The sequence below is a fragment of the Pogoniulus pusillus genome, chromosome 4 (assembly GCF_015220805.1).
Source record: "Pogoniulus pusillus isolate bPogPus1 chromosome 4, bPogPus1.pri, whole genome shotgun sequence".
In the NCBI taxonomy this organism is placed as follows: domain Eukaryota; kingdom Metazoa; phylum Chordata; class Aves; order Piciformes; family Lybiidae; genus Pogoniulus; species Pogoniulus pusillus.
The window spans coordinates 19,930,196-19,951,707 of record NC_087267.1 but is presented as its reverse complement, the minus strand read 5'-3'; the positions used below and the strand labels follow the sequence as shown (position 1 = coordinate 19,951,707).

The window sequence follows — 21,512 nt, the reverse complement described above, 5'->3', positions numbered from 1 at the left end:
AGGAGGCCTACAAGAAATGCCCCTGGTGCAGAGACTTTTTAGGATGTCAAGTAGTGATAGGACTAGGGGAAAAGGATCCCAGCTACAGGAGCAGAGATTTAGGTTAGATGATAAGAAGAAGTTCTTCATCATAAGGGTGGTGAAACACCCTAACAGGCTGCCCAGCGGGGTTGTGGAGTCTCCCTCTCTGGAGATACTCAAAACCTCCCTGGATACATTGCTGTGTCATCTGCTATAGGTGATCCTGCTCTGCAGGGGAGCTGGACTGGACGAGTTTTCAAGGTCCCTTCCAGCCCTTGGAATTCTGTGATTTTGTAATACTGATACAGGTAACAGCTATGACAAAACTAAATACTTACAAATAAACCCATCTAATCCACTGCTTGAAAAGAAGTAAAATTTAGAACATGAATTATGCATACATGGAAGACAAGTGCAGGAAAAAATACAGCGTATCGAACCAATAGCTGAAGTGGGTTTGGTTCAGCTAAAGCTGGAAATCATGTCTATGATTATACCACTGTCAGGATTTATGCTACTATTCTTCATACCAATGGGTATTACACATTATAGAATCATAGAATCACAGAATGAATCAGGGTTGGGAGGGAGCACAAGGATCATCCAGTTCCAACCACCCTGCCATGGGCAGGGACACACAAGACTACGTCAGACTGCCCACAGTTTCATCCAGCCTGGCCTTAAACACCTCCAGCCATGGGGCCTCAAACACCTCCCTGGGCAACCCATGCCAGGCTCTCACCACTCTCATGCTCAACAACTTCATCCTCACGTCCACTCTGAACCTCCCCACCTCCAGCTTTGCTCCATTCCCCCTAGTCCTGTCACTCCCTGACAGCCTAAAAAGTCCCTCCCCAGCTTTTTTGTAGGCCCCCTTCAGATCCTGGAAGGCCACAAGAAGGTCACCTGGGAGCCTCCTCTTCTCCAGACTGAACAGCTCCAACTCCCTCAGTCTGTCCTCACAGCAGAGCTGCTGCAGCCCTCTGAGCATTCTCGTGGCCCTTCTCTGGACACACTCCAGCATCTCCACATCCTTCTTGTAATAGTGGCTCCAGAACTGGATGCAGCACTCCAGGTGGGGTCTCAGCAGAGCGGAGGGGGAGAATCACCTCCCTGGCCCTGCTGGCCACACTTCTCCTGATGCAGCCCAGGCTCTGCTTGGCTTTCTGGGCTGCAAGTGCACACTGCTGGCTCATGTTGAGCTACTTATCCACCTGTATTCCCAAGTCCCTCTCCTCAGGGCTGCTCTCCAGCCTGGATTTGTGCTTGGCATTGCCTCGACCACAATGCAGGACCTTGCACTTGGATTATGCACTTGCATTATGTGTCTGTGAATTAATTCTGCTACCACTAACTGAAGTTCTTCAACGACTTGTTTTCTCAGACTTAAACAAAAAGTCAGGGCCCACATATTTTAATATCTGTCTGAACTGCTTGTTGCATGGAAGTAATTTACTCTAACTCATTTCTGAACATAATATATTTTCAGGCAAAAAGCTCAGTAAAATTCATAACACACCAAGACCTACACTAACAATAAATGAGAACAGAATCACAGAAACATTCAAGCTGGAAAAGACCTTCAGGATCACCAAGTCCAAACAATATGCCTACTCCACAAGGTTCACCCTAAACCATACTCTAAGCACCACAACCAAACGACTTATAAAGATATCAACCACTTCCCTGGGCAGCCCATTCCAGTGCCTGACCAATCTTCCCATGAAAAAATGTTTCTTAGTGTTCAGTCTAAACCTACCCAGTCGCGGCTTGAGGCTATTCCCTCTTGCTCTATCACTAATTACCTATGAGAAGAGATCAGCACCAACCTCTCCATAATGCCTTTCAAGTAGATGTAGGCAGAACGTATTTCTCAACACAGTATTGTGCTAGTTTGAGCCTAGCTAGAATGTTTTGGTGAGAAGGACTAGATTACAGGCTGCAAAAGGAAAACAAAGCTGATGTCTACCTCACTCATAGGCTTGCTGAGATGTATAAAAACAAGAATCCAAATATAGATAAGGCACAACTTCTTCTGCTGGGGAACTGGCTGAGCTGCATCTCTAACACCCCTCTCTGCCATTTCTTTGACTAATCCACTTTGCTTCCTAACTGCCTGGCTGAACCTCCATTCTTCCTTGGGACAGGGGTAAGGTTGAGAGGGGTAGTGGGAAGGTGGAAGGGCAGTTGGAAGCCCCTCCTGGGGACTCCGCTTTCTGGGAGGGCTGTTGTGTTTCTGTATTACCTTTTAGCTTGTATATTTCTGTCTATAACTGTATATACTGTAGATATATGTCTGTATATTGAGCTAAGCTCTAAATATAAGCTTCATTAAATTTCCAGAGCTGGCTGAGTCTAGTCTAGGTGATTTCCAAAGTATGGGGGAGCAGGTATCACCCAAACCATCAGAAGAGCATACTCTTATAGAACGGTTTGGGTTGGAAGGGAGCCATCAAGTTCAACACCGTTGCAGTGAGCAGGAACATTCTCTACTAAGTTGCTCAGAGCCTTGTCCAGCCTGACCTTGAACACCTTCAGGGATGGGGCCTCAACTACCTCCCTGGGCAACCTGTTGCAATGTTCCAGCACCCTCATGCTAGAGAACTTCTTCCTAATATCCAATCCCAATATCCTCTTATTTCAAACCATTCCCCCTCATCCTATTCCTACAGTTCTTTTTAAATAGCTCCTCTCCAGCCTTCTTGTTGGCCCCCTTCAGGTACTGGAAGGCTGCTATTAGGTCTCCCCTGATACCTTCTCTTCTTCAGGCTGAACAATGCCAGCTCACTCATCCTGTCCCTGTAGGAAAGGTGTTCCAGCCTGTCATAACTACATCCAGTACACAAACCCATTCAGTTCTCATAAGTACATACCCCAGCTCAGCAGCCTGTTCCTTCAGTTGAATATTTTCTTCAATTTGAACTCGACAAAGTTCTCGAAATGTTCTTGGCTCTGATCCTTCAGTTATTTCAGCCATGGGTAGAATATGAGAATTTAGGATTTCACCATTGAGAAACTGTAAATTAGGAAGGACTTTACACAAAGAGGTCCTTAGAAAAGAAAAGACCATAATTAGTAGCAGTTAAAAAAATGCTAAAAATGCCCATTTAATTGATGACAAATTATAGATATTTGGACTTACATTTTATGCTCAAATAATAACTAAAACTTTCTTCTTACAGGTTTCTTAATGCTTTGGTGGCATAAAGAGTAATGCTGAAATACAGACTTCAGGGAACTCAGTAGCAACTTTTTACCTACCTAAACAGTAACAACAAAATCTGTCACACTTGTGTATAGGCACCTGTAATGCACTTGACTGGAATCAACCAGGTTGGAAGAGACCTCCAAGATCAGCCAGGCCAACCTAGCAGCCAGCCCTGGCCAGTCAACTAGACCATGGCACTAAGTGCCTCAGCCAGGCTTTGCTTGAACACCTCCAGAGACGGTGACTCCACCACCTCCCTGGGCAGCTCATTCCAATATCAATCACTCTCTCTGTCAGGAACTTCCTCCTAACATCCAGCCTAGATGTCTCCCAGCATAACTTAAGACAGTGTCCCCTTGTTCTGTTGCTGGTTGCCTGGAAGAAGAGATCAACTCCCACCATTATTTAGCAGGCATCAGAGCAAAATAAGTCAAGAGGGATGTGGAGATGCTGGAGTGTGTCCAGAGAAGGGCCACGAGAATGCTCAGAGAGCTGCAGCAGCTCTGCTGTGAGGAGAGACTGAAAGAGTTGGGGCTGTTCAGTCTGGAGAAGACGAGGCTCCCAGGTGACCTTCTTGTGGCCTTCCAGGATCTGAAGGGGGCCTACAAAAAAGCTGGGGAGGGACTTTTTAGGCTGTCAGGGAGTGACAGGACTAGGGGGAATGGAGCAAAGCTGGAGATGAGTTGGTTGACAGTGGACGTGAGGATGAAGTTCTTGAGCATGAGAGTGATGAGAGCCTGGCATGGGTTGCCCAGGGAGGTGGTTGAGGCCCCATGGCTGGAGGTGTTTAAGGCCAGGCTGGATGAGGCTGTGGCCAACCTGATCTAGGGTAGGGTGTCCCTGGGCATTGCAGGGGGGTTGGAACTGGATGATCCTTGTGCTCCCTTCCAACCCTGACTGATTCCTTAATTCTGATACTCAGCTCAGATAAGAAGTTTAAACCCAGAGAAAGTTTCTATGACTGAATTAGAATAACCCAAAATGCAATTCAACAAAATAGGATATTAGGGCTTTTTAAATACAAAACTTCTCTCCTGCCCTTTGATGTAAGAATAATACTGCCTGAAATACATTTGGAACAAAAGAACTGGTTTAGATAGAGAGACCCTAAATACACAGAGAGAAATTGCCAAAGCTGATGTTGCTACGTTAAAAAAAGTGCCATATCAAAGGTGATTGATGCTTGTATTGTGTCTTAAGAGCTATGGGATCCCAACACTAGTTTTTCCAGCTGGGTTTCTCCTGATGAAGGGCTGAGTCAATATTTCATTTAGTGAAAACTTCCTGGTGAATATTCTGTCACTTAAGAGGCTCTATTAATCATTACAGCATTGAAGCACATTCCCCTAGGAGTGCTCAGGCTGATCCCAGGGTTTAATTTTTTAAAAGCAATTTCTTACTACTTCACTTTTGTTGGTGTTATCACTGGCTGGACATGAAAGTACAAAACCAATTGGGAAATTTCACAACTAATTCCTCTGTTGGTATCAAGGGGTTATGTAAAGTTCACTGGAACATATTGCCTGAAGTTATGGTCAATGCTGTATTCAACAAATCCATATTTTATAGTATCCCATACTTTAAATCCTTTAGACAAATGAATCTCTTGTTTAATCAGAAAAGCTCTATTGGGTCAAGTAATCTAAAGTGTCAGTTCTTACAGTTAATCTGGAATCCAGAAAGCTTTTCCCTTCAAGGTTACAAGTGAAAGAAGAGTGAGGCTTGTAAAATAGTGGGAAGTGAAACAATGCAAAAGAGGACAGTTAAAGCATTTTCACAGTCATTGAATTTTATTCACAAAGGCATGTGCAGGAAACATGGGAGTGCAAATCAGTCTGCTGATTAAAAAACAAACAAGGCAGCCAAGAATGTATTCAGTACAGTTATCTTTTAAAATGGGCTTGCTCTTAAGACCACATGTAGTCCAAAACATGCATAAACTTTGCTGGTGTCATATTAGGCAATTCAGAGAATCAAAGAATCAGTCAGCGTTGGAAGGGACCACAAGGATCATCTAGTTCCAACCACCCTGCCGTGGGCAGGGACACATAAGATTACATCAGGCTGCCCACAGCTTCATCCAGCCTGGCCTTAAACACCTCCAGCCATGGGGCCTCAAACACCTCCCTGGGCAACCCATGCCAGGCTCTCACCACTCTCATGCTCAACAGCTTCCTCTTCACGGCCATTCTGACTCTCCCCACCTGCAGCTTTGCTTCATTCCCCCTAGTCCTGTCACTCCCTGACAGCCTAAAAGGTCCCACTCACCTTTTTTGTAGGCTCCCTTCAGATCCTGGAAGGCCACAAGAAGGTCACCTGGGAGCCTCCTCTTCTCCAGACTCAACAGACACAACTCTTTCAGTCTGTCCTCACAGCAGAGCTGCTCCAGCCCTCTGAGCATCCTCATTCTATGGACATGCTCCAGCATCTCCACATCCCTCTTATAATGGGGGCTCCAGAACTGGATGCAGTACTCCAGGTGGGGTCTCAACAGAGGGCCACAGAGGAGGAGAATCACCTCCCTCACCCTGCTGGCCACATTCCTCCTGATGCAGCCCAGGCTCTGGTTGCCCCTCCCAGATGCAAGTGCACACTGCTGGCTCATGTTGAGCTCCTCATGCACCTGCATCCCTAACTGAATATAGCAAATGCAGACGTAAATTATCTAAACACATTCTTGTGTAACACTTCAGCGTAAAGCTTCAACATTAACTGACTTGAACATAGCACAGAGTCCCAGAATGCCAGTGGTTGGAAGGGACCTCAACAGATCATCAAATCCAACCACCACTCTTGTGTAACAGTGGCAGCATAAAGCCTCAGCTTTATCTCACCTAGACTTAGGAAAGGAATCATTTTGGTCATTCTTTAATACTGTTAAGGTTAAAAAAACCCAAAAGGAAGTATTTTTTTTTCCTAACAAAAAACTCCCAGTCACCTGTTTTAATTACATTCACAACCTGAAGTCTAACTCATATGTCTCATTTCATTTCCTCAGACATTTTATGATGTCAACACCTTCCTAGGTAAATACTTGATTTCCTGAGTTGAAAGAGCTGGCAAGGATTTAAATTCTTACTTATTAAATGCTACTTTGTAGATTCAATGGACTTATAGTAAGAGTTCACTAAAAGACACTGCCATCTCAACACATGTATTCTGGAACACCACCTAAAAATCTAAGATTGCACTTCCAAGTTGTCACTCTGCTCTTGAAGGCCTGCAGACTAGGAAGTAACTACTTCTAAGGAAGATGGAAGAACAGCTCACATTAAATTAGCAGCACTATTTTTTTTGCTGAGCAGTTTTCATAGAATTGTACAATCACAACCTCAGGACAGAATCACAGAATGTTAGAGGCTGGAAGGGACCTTGAAAGATCATCCAGTCCAATCCCCCCTGCCAGAGCAAGACCACCTATACCAGATCACAGAGGAACGCATCCAGGCGAGTTCTGAGTATCTCCAGAGAGGGAGACTCCACAACTCCTCTGGGCATCCTGTTCCAGTGTTCTGTCACCCTCACAGTGAAGAATTTTTTCCTTATGTTTACATGAAACTTCCTATGCCTCAACTTCCACCCATTGCCCCTTGTCCTGTCTTTGGGCATGTGCTAGTTTGAAGCCTAGCTGGAATGTTTTGGTGAGAAGAACTAGATTACAGGCTGTGGAAGGAAAACAAGGCTGATGTCTACCTCACTCATAGGCTTGCTGAGATGCATAAAAACAAGAATCCAAACATAGATAAGGCACAACTTCTTCTGCTGGGGAACTGGCTGAGCTGCATCTCTCTCTCTAGCCTCTTTGACTCATCCACTTTGCTTCCTAACCCCCTGGCTGAACCTCCATTCTTCCTTGGGACAGGGGTAAAGGTTGAGAGGGGTATGGGGAAGGTGGAAGGGCAGTTGGAAGCCCCTCCTGGGGACTCAGCTTTCTGGGAGGGCTGTTGTGTTTCTGTGTTACTTTTTACCTTGTATATTTCTGTATATACTGTAAATCTCTGCTTGTACATTGAGCTAAGCTGTAAATATAAGCTTCATTCAATTTCCAGAGCTGCTGAGTCTAGTCTGGGTGATTTCCAAAAGTGTGCGGGGGTGGGGAACACCCAAACCATCACAGGGCATCACCAAGCAGAGCTTGGTTCCATGCTCCCACCCTTGGCATTCATCCTTTACATATATATAAACATGAAATAGGTCACCCCCGACTCTACTCCTTTCCAAACTGAAGAGCCCCAGCTCCCTCAGCCTTTCTTCATGAGATGTTCCATTCCCTTAATCATCCTTGTGGCTTTGTGCTGGACTCTCCCATCCAGTCATAGAATCATAGAATCAACCAGGTTGGAAGAGACCTCCAAGATCATCCAGGCCAACCTAGCACTCAGCCCTATCCACTCAACTAGACCATGGCACTAAGTGCCTCATCCAGGCTTTTCTTGAACACTTATGCAGTTCCCTGAGGTCCTTCTTGAACTGAGGGGCCCAGAACTGTACTCCAGATGTGGCCTCACCAGGGAAGAGCAGAAGAGAAGAAGACCTTCCCTCAACCTACTAACCACAGCCCTTCTAACACGCCCCAGAATGGCACTGGCCTTCTTGGCCACAAGAGGACATTGATGGCTCATGGTCGACCTTCCAACTACTAGGAGACCCAGGTCATTTTCCACTTCACTGCTCTCCAGCAGGTCAGACCCCAACCTATATTGATACCTGATTTGGGTTGAAAGTGACCTCCAAAGCTCATCTAGTCCAACTCCCTGCTGTAAGCACAGACATGCTCCATTAGATCAGGCTGCCCAGGGCCCTCTGAAGCCTGAGCTTCAATATATCCAAAAACAGGGCCTCAACCACCTATTTTCTCAGTTTTAAGTCTTGATGGTGTAGGAGGAAGTTCTTGCCAGAGAGAGTGATTTCCCATTGGAATGGGCTGCCCAGGGAGGTGGCAGTCACCATCCCTGGAGGTGTTCAAGAAAAGCCTGGCTGAGGCACTTAGTGACATGGTCTAGTTGACTGCATAGGGCTGGGTGCTAGGTTGAACTGGATGATCTCAGAGGTCTCTTCCAACCTGGTTGCTTCTATGATTCTGTGACCAACACAGAAGGTTTCAGACCACAGAATTCTCAAGAAATCAAGATATTTCTAATTTAAAGAAACATAAAAATCCTATCCATATCCAATGTGTTCACATGGCTTACAAATATCCTTTCACAACTAATTTCAGGGATTCTCGATGACTACATATCATTTTGTTTGTCAGGCTTCTTTTCCACTCTATCCAGTTTTTATGTATACAGCTATAAACTAACTCAGGCCAGATATTTCTTTTTTCTTTTCCCCAGAAGATTATTACAGTATTACACATAACTGGAGAGAAAAGAATAGCATTATTTTTACATTTGCTTCTCCCTCATAATCATAGCAGCTATTAAATTTTGGTGGAAAGACAAGGAATTCCCAGAACAAGAAAAATGTCTAAGCTTCAACTGCTAAGAAATCACAAAATCATAGAATGGTTTGGGTTGCAAGGGATCTCCAATGGCCATCTAGTCCAATAGTCAGCAGGGACATCCTCCACTACTTCAGGTTGCTCAGAGCCTTGTCCAGCCTGACCTTGGAGACCTCCAGGCATGGGGGCTCAACCAGCTCCCTGGGCAACCTGTTCCAGTACTCCATTACCCTCATGGTAAAGAACTTGTTCCTAGCATCCAATCCCAATCTAATCTCTCATTTCAAACCATTGCAATTTCTCCTGTTCCTACAGGTCTTTGTAAACAATCCCTCTGCAGCCTTCTTGTAGATCCCTTTCAGGTACTGGAAGGCCACTACTAGGTCTTCCCTAAGCCTCCAAGCTGAACAGCCCCAGCTCCCTCAGCCTGTCCTCATAGCAGAGGTGTTCCAGTCCCCCTAATCATTTTCAGGGCTCTCCTTGGGACCTGCTCCATCAGGTCAGTGTACATCAACCATTCATTTCCACTTTTTCTTCTTCTAAAGTCTTTTCCCTAAAAGATACTAAGCCAAAGATTCCTTGATATGATGAAGCTGATGAGAGGCCTGGAATGCAAACCCTATGAGGAGAGGCTGAGGGAGCTGGGAGTGTGCAGTCTGCAGAAGAGGAAGCTCAGGGCTGACCTCATTGCTGTCTACAACTATGCATCTATATGAAGAGAGGTTGTAGCCAGGTGGGGGTTGGTCTCTTCTCCCAAGCAAGCAGCAACAGAACGAGCAGACATTCTCAAGTTGTGCCGGGGAAGGTCTAGGCTGGATGTTAGGAGGGAGTTGTTGTCAGAGAGAGTGATTGGCATTGGAATGGGCTGCCCACGGAGGTGATGGAGTCACTGTCCCTGGAGGTGTTAAAGAAAAGACTGGATGAGGCATTTAGTGCCATGGTCTAGTTGATTAGATAGGGTTGGGTGATAGGCTAGACTGGATGATGCTGGAGGTCTCTTCCAACCTGGCTGATTCTATGATATATTTCATTTACTATAGATACCATCCTTTCTATAGCTGTGTGTGGCATGAACCTGTGACAGCAGAAAGACTGTTAAGCAGTGAATAGATAAAGTGATGGAAGGCAGTAAATAAAGAGTAAGATGATGGTTCCAAGAAATGAAAGTAAGCAGATTAATAATGAGAGGGGGAAAAAATGAAAGTTTTAAACAGTGCAGAAGAAAGAGGAGGAGAAAAAAAGTTGAGTGGTACACTTGTCAGTAAAGAGGAACAAGCAAAATTCATGCTGAAAAAGATGTGGTGATCAATGGACAAAAAGGACAAACAGACAAAAAGCACAGAATCATCTTCCTAAATTCTGCATTTTCCTGTAGAAATTGTTATAAAGAAAGATGCTACTTTTGGATAAGAGTTCAGGGACACAGAAAGGCTACTGAGTTTTAGCCCAAACTGCTTCTTTTAGGGTTCCAAGTGCTAGGTCAAACACACTATTTGATAAAATTAAATAGGGAATTTAATTTTAGTTGTTATTTTCATATAATTCTTGTACAGTTTGTGGTAGTGTTGTGTGCTAGTTTGAAGGTAGCTGGAATATTTTGGTGAGAAGAATTAAATTATAGGCTGTGAGAAGGAAACAATGGTGATGGCTACTGCACCCATAAGCTTGCTGAGATGTATAAAGACGAGAACATAAACAGTGGTGCTTCTCTGTTGCAGCTGGTGCCTGTACTTCCTCTCCCTGTCCTGCTTTCAGTGTAACTAATCTTTCTGCTACCTAACCCCCCCCCTAGCCAATCCTCCAAACTCACCTTGAGTGTAAGGCAAAGTCTGGGATGAGGTAGAGGGGTGGAGTGGAAGGGTGATTGGGAGCCTCTCCTGGGGACTCTGGTTTCTGGTAGGGCTGTTGTGTTTCTGTATCACTTTTTTACTGACATATTTCTGTCTATAGCCGTATATATTGCAAACATCTGTTTGTATATTGTGCTAAGCTGTAAGTATAAAGCTTCATTCCTTGATTTCCATCTGTCTGAGTCTAGTCTGGGTGATTTCATAAGCAGTGGGGGACCGGGTAACATTCAAACCATCACATGTTGACATTTACCTCACTTGTACCATTCAACTAATGTATGTACACCAAATTTTTGGCTGATTTTGATTGATGTGGAAGATGCAGATACACCTATGTTGATTCAGAAAATTAGTTTATTTTCTTACCTCCAAGTCCTTTCCTGGAGAAGAGGATTTCCACTGAGTGATAAATCCTTTAGTTTATGACAGCCACTGAGCCATGCAATGATACCTGTAAGGTCTGTATTGTAGGAGGAAAGAAAATTATATCAGTGTAGATTTGAAGGTAGATTTGAATGTACATTTGTATGTAGATTTGAATGCAGATTTGAATGTCAAAAGGTACCAAAATCATGATAGATTTGAACGTAAAACTGTACCAAAATCATGACATATTTGAATGCAAAACTACTAAAATCATGGAGCACTACACCCACAAAAATATTTATGCTTTCTGTATAAATGTATCTTAAATGGGAACAAATTCAAAGAATTTTACAGTTTCCTTAAGAAGTTATGGGAAGAAACTCAAGAGAACTTAACAATTTCATTAAGAAGTTGGTGTTTGGATGGGGCTTTATGTTTTTAACACCACTCACCTGACAAGCAGTTATTTTCAATATCCAGCTTTTCCAATGATATTAATGAATTTAAAGGCACAAGATCAGTTAATCTAAGACCAAAAGGAGAAGAAAGCATTTTTTGGCAAGGAAATAAAACAGTAGTTCATAAACTAGAAAGGAACGAGAGTCTTTTATAGCCATGACATTTTACTCACACAAGAAAATTCTCATTTAGCTTCCAAGGAGCTAGAACCAAAATATTAACTCAGAAGTGTCTCTTAGTCTTCTCAGTTGCTTTGTGTTTAATATTTACTCAATATCTTGCTTTACCTGCTAAATGTTTCATTTTCCCTCTTGCATTTATTGCTGAAGATTTGAAGTCTTGTCAAATTTACTCAACTCAGTTGGCTTTTCTTTAGGCTCCACAACTCAAATGAAACTAACAGAAGGCTCAGATTCTGGAGAAGAATGAAAATTTGCTTTTCCTCTTTCCTCTTCCCTTAGTTAAACAAGTGTCCGTTATACAGGCACTTATGAAATTGCTCTTGCATATTAGAGCATTTCTTGTGCAATAAAGCAGCAAGCAGTAGTAAAGTCATGACACAATTTTTGTGTAGAGTATTGAAGAGTAAATGCAAGGAAACTGAGCTGATATTAATCTTTATGAAGGATTTTAGGCTGTAAGATGTGCATTATCCCAACTATTAAAACATTTGTGTCCAGTCTTATTCAAGTGTGCTAGTTTGAAGCAACCTAGAAAGTTTTAGTGAGAAGAACTAGATTACAGGCTGTGAAAGGAAAACAATGGTGATGTCTACTTCACTCATAGGCTTGCTGAGAGATATAAAAACAAGAATCCAAACATAGATAAGGCACAACTTCTTCTGCTGGGGAGCTCCAAGCTGCATCTCTCTCTAGCCTCTTTGACTAATCCACTTTGCTTCCTAACCCCCTGGCCGAACCTCCATTCTTCCTTGGGACAGCGGTAAGGTTGAGAGGGGTATGGGGAAGGTGGAAGGGCAGTTGGGAGCCCCTCCTGGGGACTCAGCTTTCTGGGAGGGCTGTTGTGTTTCTGTATTACCTTTTACCTTGTCTATTTCTGTCTATAAGTGTATGTACTGTAAATATCTGCTTGTATATTATCCTAAGCTGTAAATATAAGCTTCATTCAGTTTCCAGAGCTGGCTGAGCCTAGTCTAGGTGATTTCCAAAGTTGGGGGGGGGAACACCCAAAGCATCACATCAAGTTTCTTCACTTGCAAACTTGCACTGGTGTAACTGACAATGAGTGTCGAATTGTTTAGTCTGCTGCCAGGCTATTTACAAATATTGCCCTTCAGATTAACAAGTTCATTAACATTTACATTAAACATGAAAGAAGAGAGAAAAATTACAGTGAAGATACAAAACAACTTAAAGTCTTCAATCCAAACTAGAATGTTTATCTGTAAGCATATAATGGAAAAGCATGTTTAGGTAACTTGCTTCATAGAATCATAGAATCAACCAGGTTAAAAGAGACCTCCAACATCATCCAGTCCAACCTAGCACCCTGCCCTAGCCAGTCAACCAGACCATGGCATTAAGTGCCTCAGCCAGGCTTTGCTTCTACGAGGAGAGGCTTAGGGAGCTGGGGTTGTTTAGCCTGGAGAAGAGGAGGCTCAGGGGTGACCTTATTGCTGTCTACAACTACCTGAAGGGTGGTTGTGGCCAGGAGGAGGTTGCTCTCTTCTCTCAGGTGGCCAGCTCCAGAACGAGAGGACACAGCCTCAGGCTGCGCCAGGGGAAATTTCGGCTCGAGGTGAGGAGAAAGTTCTTCACTGAGAGAGTCATTGGGCACTGGAATGGGCTGACTGGGGAGGTGGTGGAGTCATCGTCCCTGGGGCAGTTCAAGGCAAGGTTGGATGTGGCACTTGGTGCCATGGTCTAGCCTTGGGCACTGTGGTAAAGGGTTGGACTTGATGATCTGTGAGGTCTCTTCCAACCTTGGTGATACTGTGATACTGTGATACTGTGATACCTCCAGGGATGGCGACTCCACCACCTCCCTGGGCAGCCCATTCCAATGGAATCACTCTCTCTGACAACAAATTCCTCCTAACATCCAGCCTAGACCTCCCCTGGCACAACTTGAGACTATGTCCCCTTCTTCTGTTGCTGGTTGCCTGGCAGAAGAGACCAACCCCACCTGGCTACAGCCTCCCTTCAGGGAGTTGTAGACAGCAATGAGGTCACCTCTGAGCCTCCTCTTCTGCAGGCTGCACACCCCCAGCTCCCTCAGCCTCTCCTCACAGGGCTGTGCTCCAGGCCTCTCACCAGCTTTGTTGCCCTTCTCTAGACACATTCCAGTAACTCAACATTTCTCTTGAATTGAGTAGCCCAGAACTGGACACAGTACTCAAGGTGTGGCCTGACCAGTATTGAGTACAGGAGAAGAATAACCTCCCTTGTCCTACTGGCCACACTGTTCCTGATACAGGCCAGGATGCCATTTGCTCTCTTGGCCACCTGGGTACACTGCTGGCTCATGTTCAGCTACTCTCTACCAGTACCTGCAAGTCCCTTTCTTCCTGTCTGCTCTCCAGCCACTCTGTCCCCAGCCTGTAGTGATGCTTGGGGTTGTTGTGACCAAAGTGTAGGACCCTGCACTTGGCCCTGTTAAAGGCTTTGTCCCTGTAAGGACAAGGCCTAAGCTTAATTTTGACATTATCTCACATTACATTCTCATAGGCAAGCTAAGGAAGTGTGGGTTAGATGAGTGGGCAGTGATAGAAATTGGGAACTGGCTAAACAACAGAGCTCAGAGGGCTGTGATCAAAGGTGCAGTCAGGTTGGAGGCCTGTAACTAGAGGTGTTCCCCAGGGGTCAGCACTGGGGCCAATCTTATTCAGTATCTTCATCAACAACCCAGATAAAGGGATAGAGTGTACCCTCAGCAAGTTTGCTGATGACACCAAACTAGGAGGATTGCTTGATACACTAGAAGACTGTGAGGCCATTCAGCGAGATCTGAGCAGGCTGGAGAGCTGGGCAAAGAGGAACCTAATGAGGTTCAACAAGGGTAAGTGCAGAGTCCTGCAGCTGAGGAGGAACAACACCATGCACAAGTACAGATTAAGGGCTGATGTGCTGGAAAGCCACTCCATGGAGAAGGACCTTGAAGTCCAGGTGGACAGTAAGTTGTCCATGGGACAGCAGTGTGCCCTTGTGGCCAAGAAGGTCAATGGTATCTTGGGATGCATCAAGAAGAGTACGGCCAGCAGACTGAAGGAGGTTCTTCTTCCCCTCTACTCTGTCCTGGCGATAACAGATCTGGAGTATTGTGTCCAATTCTGGGTTCCCCAGTTCAAGAGGGACAGGGTTATAGTAGATGAGTCCAAAAGAAGGCTACAAGGACAACAAAGGGACTGGAACATCTGTCTGCTGAGGAAAGGCTGAGAGACTTGAAGCTATTTAGTTCAGAGAAGACCGAGAGGCGATACTATCAGTGTTTACAAATATCTGAAGGGTGAGCGCCAAGAAGGTGGTGTTGGTCTCTTTTCAGTTGTGCCCCATGGTAGGATGAGGAGCAACAGACACAAACTGGAATGCAGGAAGTTCCACCTCAACATGAGGGAAAAAAAATCTTTACTGTAAGACTGATGGAGCACTGGAATAGGCTGCCCAGTGAGGCTGTGGATTTTCCTCCTATGGAGATATTCCAAACCCTGCTTGGATGCATCCCTGTGTGACCTACTCTACATAATCCTGCTCTGGCAGCCAGGCTGAACTTCATGATGTTCTGAGACTCCTTCCAACCGCTAACATTCTGTGATTATTTGTACATATCTCATCATAGGTTTTTGTGGCTAAGAATATGGCTGCAAAAACTTAAAACCCAGATAGAAATTAGAGAATCACATATCCAGAAATACTCAGGAAAGGAATGTCACACTTTGCACAGGGGCAAAGACAATGCAGAATTGTTTAATCTATAGTGAGTGAGTTCTCTGGATCTTTACCAATGTGTGCTGGGGTGAATTACAAACTGCCTGCTGCACTGTTCGTGCCTGCTGTTGGTGTTATGAGAGTTAAAATGTTTCCCTGTCATTCTATAGCTTTCCTTCTACTGACATTCTTTGTTAATTTTTTTTTCCCCTAAGAAAATTCAAACCAGAAAGACAAAGGACATTACTGAAAACTCAATACCACTTGACCTTGTCACATTAGCCCTGGGCATAAGAGAGATATAAATTACAAAGAAGACACAAAAGTAAGAGACGTTCAGGGGAAAAAAGCAAGCTATAGCTTCCTATTTCTGCTCCCATTTAAAGCTGGAGGAGGACAGGACACAAATAGCCAGAGAAATTATGTCAGAAAACAAGATTCAAAATAGTAAAAAGAGTTGCAGATATGCATCAGAGAAAATAAAGATTGCTTTTCTGAACACAAATAGCAGTTCCTGCTCGGGGAGGCCTAAAGCCTGCTGCACATTTGCTTTACCCCTGAAAAAATTATCAAAAGGCTTAGCAGGGAGGAGGGCAAAAGAATTAAAATTCATATTAATGTAGATATTTAAATAAAACACATAGTTCTTCTTAATTCTTTATAAATAAAAACTTTCTTGTTTGCAATATTGACCATAGTTATAAGCAGTAACCAAATGCAGTGAAGCAAATCTGTCAGCCATCTTGCCTCATCAATACCCTAGGAGGCATTATGGTGACACCATACTCCAGAGAGACATTTAGTCACCACCAAAGAATTACTCAAAGTGATCAAAAGAATTCTAGACTGGTAAGGATGGGATAGGAAAAACCTTCAGAATCACAGAATCAACCAGGTTGGAAGAGACCTCCAGCATCATCCAGTCCAACCTAGCACCCAGCCCTAGCCAGTCAACAAGACCATGGCACTAAGTGCCTCAGCCAGGCTTTGCTTGAACACCTCCAGGGACAGTGACTCCACCACCTCCCTGGGCAGCCCATTCCAATGCCAATCACCCTCTCTGGCAACAACTTCCTCCTAACATCCAGCCTAGACCTCCCCTGCCACAACTTGAGACTATGTCCCCTTGTTCTATCGCTGGTTGCCTGGAGACCAACCCCACCTGGCTATAGCCTCCCTTCAGGGAGTTGTAGACAGCAATGAGGTCAGCCCTGAGCCTCCTCTTCTTCAGGCTGCACACCCCCAGCTCCCTCAGCCTCTCCTCACAGGGTTTGTCTTCCAGGCCCCTCACCAGCTTCGTTGCCCTTCTCTGGACATGTTCCAGCACCTCAACTGGCTTGGGTTAACAGCACGTTGATCAGGTACACGCTTTGTATGTGAAAGCCACAATAAAACACTTAATAAAAACAGTGGTGAAATAGCTGCCATTTTTATATTTGAAGGAGCTAATCATGACCTTGGTACATTATAATTCCTTGCTGCTAGACTACAGGTTTAAAGCAATCAACTTTTGGGACTTTTATCTCTGGCAATTTCTAGTTTATGATACAGCCAAAACATCTCAGGAATAAAAAATAATCAAATCACAAAAACCCCTGCAAGTTGGTGCAAGAATCAATCTTACTCCTTTTTTTTTTTACAGCACCTAACTTTCACAAAGAATACAGATTCCCAGCATTAAAACTATATGGGCTTCCTGCAATCAGTAATAAAAAATAATCAAATCACAAAAACCCCTGCAAGTTGGTGCAAGAATCAATCTTACTCCTTTTTTTTTTTACAGCACCTAACTTTCACAAAGAATACAGATTCCCAGCATTAAAACTATATGGGCTTCCTGCAATCAGTAAAAAGGAAATGGCACTCAGTGCACACTTGAAAAAGATTCAGAAAATTGCACTAGCTGTGGGATAAAAGTAAAGAAACAGCTTTTCTTTCAACAGCTTACTCCATTACATTCACTGATTCCAGAGAACATCGAGTTACTTCTGCCATATAGCACACACATATGGAGCTGCTTAGAAGTGATTGTAACAGGGCAGGCTACTGAAATACCAGGAATTTCGAGGCTTTTAATATGCATTTAAGGCTATCTTGTCCTATTTGTCACAAATATTTGAGATAAGCTATAGGTACATCAAGGAAAGAAAGAGAACTGTGTGGGGAGGAGGTGTGTGGTTATTTTCAGCACATCCAATCTGTTCAATAGAACAAGGGAGACACAGTCTCAAGTTGTGCTGGTGGAAGTGTCGGCTAGATGTTAGGAGGAAGTTGTTGGCAGAGAGAGTGATTGGCATTGGAATGGGCTGCCCAGGGAGGGGGTGGAGTCACCGTCCCTGGAGGTGTTGAAGCAAAGCCTGGATGAGGCACTTAGTGCCATGGTCTAGCTGACTGGATAGGGCTGGGTGCTAGGTTGGCCTGGATGATGTTGGAGGTCTCTTCCAAACTGGTTGATTTTATGATTCTATGATGATGGAACGAGAAAGGCTTTCTCCCAGTCCAGCCAACACTGGACCAAACATAGTATTTCAGCTTGGCCATTGGAAAAGCAGAATAAGCACTATAATGGACATTAAAAACTGTAAGATCATAGAATCATAGACCTCCAACATCATCCAGTCCAACCTAGCACCCTGCCCTAGCCAGTCAACTACACCATGGCACTAAGTGCCTCAGCCAGGCTTTGCTTGAACACCTCCAGGGACGGTGACTCCACCACCTCCCTGGGCAGCCCATTCCAATGCCAATCACTCTCTCTGCCAACAACTTCCTCCTAACATCCAGCCTAGACCTCCCCTGATTGCACAACTTGAGACTATGTCCCCTTGCTCTGTTGCTAGTTGTCTGGGAGAAGAGACCAACCCCACCTGGCTATAGCCTCCCTTCAGGGAGTTGTAGACAGCAATGAGGTCTGCCCTGAGCTTCCTCTTCTCCAGGATGCACACCCTCAGCTCTCTCAGCCTCTCCTCACAGAACTGTGTTCCAGGCCCTTCACCAATTTCGTTGCCCTTCTCTGGACATGTTCCTGTATCTCAACATCTCTCCTGAATTGAGGGGCACAGAACTGGGCACAGGACTCAAGGTGTGGCCTGAGCAGTGTCAAGTTTGTAGAAGTAAAACTGATTTTAAATTAATTTTGCCACTCTTAGATTGCAAATTAGAATAACTGTTCCTGATTTTTTAAATCAGAGTATTTTAAGGAAATAAAAAATTAACTCCAGAATATGTGGTCATTCTAACCTTACAGCTGTACAGATTATCCTAGAAAACAAAGAGAATGCTAATTACAGAGAACTGGAGCATTCTTGATCCTTTTCAAATTGAACCAAAAGAATGCTAAACTAAAGCAAATATGTTTGGAGGAAATTAACATATGTACATAAAACCAAAAAAGAATAGTCTTATTTCTCCTTTTTAACTCTAGAAATGACACTTAGCATAGCCCTCAGAGTCTGTTTTGAATAAGCTAGCTGTGAAATATGAAGTTTGACAGATATACTCTAGCAACAATTGCTAAAGACACAAACAAAAAGGAAGGGGGGGGGGGGAAAGCACTATGGTTTTAATAACGCCATAATGCTCCAAAAATTAGGTTCACATAAGATCTAATAGGAAAAAAATTACTTTTCCTAGTTAATGCTGGTTTAAATTCTCTCAGCTAAAGGTAGCCAATGTCATTACTTTTCAACCACATGCTCTCAAAGAATATCTGGAAAAGACAGTGGTATTTTAAGCATACTGAGAATTATACTGTTCAGAAGAATGCTACGTTGTTAAATCCTCCTTCATCAGTGTTCAGAGTCTGTGCTAGTTTGAGCCTAGCTGGGATATTTCAGTGAGAAGACTTAGATTACAGGCTGTGAAAAGGAAACGATGGTGATTTCTACTTCATTCTTAGGCTTGCTGAGATGTATAGGAACAAGAATACAAATATAGATAACAGAGCTGCTTTCTGTCTCTTGGGGCTGCGTGAACTTCTCTCTCTAACCTGCCTGACTAATCCATCTGCCTCCTAACCACCCTGGCCGACCCTCCAAAATACCTTGAGCATAAGGCAAAGTCTGGGGTAAGCTAGAGGGGTGGGGAGAAGAGGGAAGGTTGGTTGGGAGCCCCTCCTGGGGACTCTGGTTTCTGGGAAGGCTGTTGTGTTTTTGGATTACCTTTTTACCTTGTATATTTCTGTCTGTAGCTGTATACATTGTAAATACCTGCTTGTATATTGTGCTAAGCTGTAAACATAGCTTCATTCTTCAATTTCCAGATCGACTGAGTCTAGTCTGGGTGATTGCAGTTAACACCCAAACCATCACAAAGTGGAAGAATGTTTCTTGCTTACCTGTTTTGAGATAGCAAAACAATCTGCAATAGAGGCAACCAGTACGAAGAAAGCATTGTGACAGCAGAAATGCTATTGTCATCCAAATATAGTTCTCTTAGGAGAACATGATTTTCCAGTCTTGGAAGCTAAAGAGAAAAGAGATGATCATTTAAAATTAATATAGATTAGAGAAACAAGAATGGAATTTTTACCAGTCACTTTTCATAAACTGTCACTAAATAGAAACAAAACCCATTTTGGATAAACATGGTGTTTCTTTGTTCTGTACCTAACAGTTGTCACACAGATATTTCACATTTCAGATGGCATTTTGTTTTCCATTGTCTTCTACCTAGTTCTGATTACCTTACCAAAAAGAAAAAAAAAAGAAAAAGAAAGAAAAAAGTCCAAGCCCCAAGAGCCAGGCAGCCTTACTATTTTACTCATGCACTTACAGTTGTTGCTTATTGAGAATGGCTTCCCACTCTTGGATTCATGAAAGAGTCGTTGTCAGTATGGTGATGAGTCATCAGCAAACTACCTTTCCTACTTTTCTGTTTTAAATGCTGCCAGCAGAGGCACCAGCTTTTGGAGGCTCAGCATACACCAAATCAGCCTGAAATGCTGATCTATATGGTAGATGTATATGGAATGCTCATCTATAATGGTAATATTTTGATAGATTTTAAACGAGGAATCAGCATCCTATAATACAAATGGAAAACCAGATAAACAGAAGGAGGATATCTATTCCTAAGGGGCCAATTTTTCAAGGGCCTTCAAGACTTTGTGTCTTTGAAAAATCTCCCTCTAACAGGGGAAGAAAAAGGTTAGGTTATCTAAGAGCATAGAATCATAGAATGAAGCAGGTTGGAAGAAATCTCCAAGATCATCCAGGCCAACCTAGCACCCAGCCCTAGCCAGTCAACTAGACCATGGCACAAAGTGCCTCATCCAGGCTTTGCTTGAAGACCTCCAGGGATGGTGCTTCCACCCCCTCCCTGGGCAGCCCATTCCAATGCCAATCACTCTCTCTGTGAAGAACTTCCTCCTAACATCCAGCCTATACTTTCCCCAGCACAGCTTGAGACTGTGTCCCCTTGTTCTATTGCTGCTAGCCTGGCAGAAGAGGCCACCCCCCACCTGGCTACAATGTCCCTTCAGGGAGTTGTAGACAGCAATGAAGTCAGCCCTGAGCCTACTCTTCTCCAGGCTAAACAACCCCAGCTCTCTCAGCCTCTCCTCATAGGGTTTGTGTTCCAGGCCCCTCACCAGCTTTGTCACCCTTCTCTGGACACGTTCCAGCACCTCAACATCTCTCTTGAATTGAGGAGCCCAGAACTGGACACAGCACTCAAGGTGTGGCCTGACCAGTGCTGAGTACAGGGGCAGAATAACCTCCCTTGTCCTACTGGCCACACTGTTCCTGATGCAGGCCAGGATGCCATTGGCTCTCTTGGCCACCTGGGCACACTGCTGGCTCATGAAACACCCCACAGCAATCCAAGAGCAGATGATAATAATAGGTAAGCAACGTTAACAAAGATGCATGCACAACAGCCTCTGAATTGAAAGATTTTACCTCCTGCAGGTTATTGCCTTGCAACTTCAGAATCTGAAGTAGGCCACAGTTCTCAATGCCTTCTACTTGGGTGAGAAGATTAAAAGAGCAGTCTAGGTGAATGAGAGTAGGTGCCTCACAAAGACCTTTTGTGCTGATTAACCGATTATGGTCCAAAATTAATTGCTGAAGATTTTTCAGTGACTCCAGACCACCTGAAAATTAAAGATTTTAGCTGGATTATGCCATGATGAAATAACCCTCTGTTGGCTTCCAAGTACTATGAAAACTATGAACTTGCAATATATTTTCATTACCTTATAGTAACAGTTATAGCCTGATCTAGGGTAGGGTGTCCCTGCCCATGGCAGAGAGGTTGTAACTAGATTATCCTTGTGGTCC

General features: G+C 44.0%; 1 protein-coding gene across 1 annotated transcript in view; it reads right to left on the bottom strand.

Moving 5' to 3' along the window:
- The window catches only part of LRRIQ1 (leucine rich repeats and IQ motif containing 1), a 176,408-nt gene that overhangs the window by 126,037 nt on the left and 28,859 nt on the right, over nt 1–21,512 (bottom strand). The window contains exons 10-14 of the mRNA XM_064142336.1: nt 21,132–21,325; nt 19,568–19,695; nt 11,341–11,414; nt 10,889–10,982; nt 2,895–3,071 (exon numbers count right to left, since the gene is read on the bottom strand). Coding sequence (XP_063998406.1) covers nt 2,895–3,071; nt 10,889–10,982; nt 11,341–11,414; nt 19,568–19,695; nt 21,132–21,325 — 667 coding nt within the window. The remainder of the gene's footprint in view (nt 1–2,894; nt 3,072–10,888; nt 10,983–11,340; nt 11,415–19,567; nt 19,696–21,131; nt 21,326–21,512) is intronic.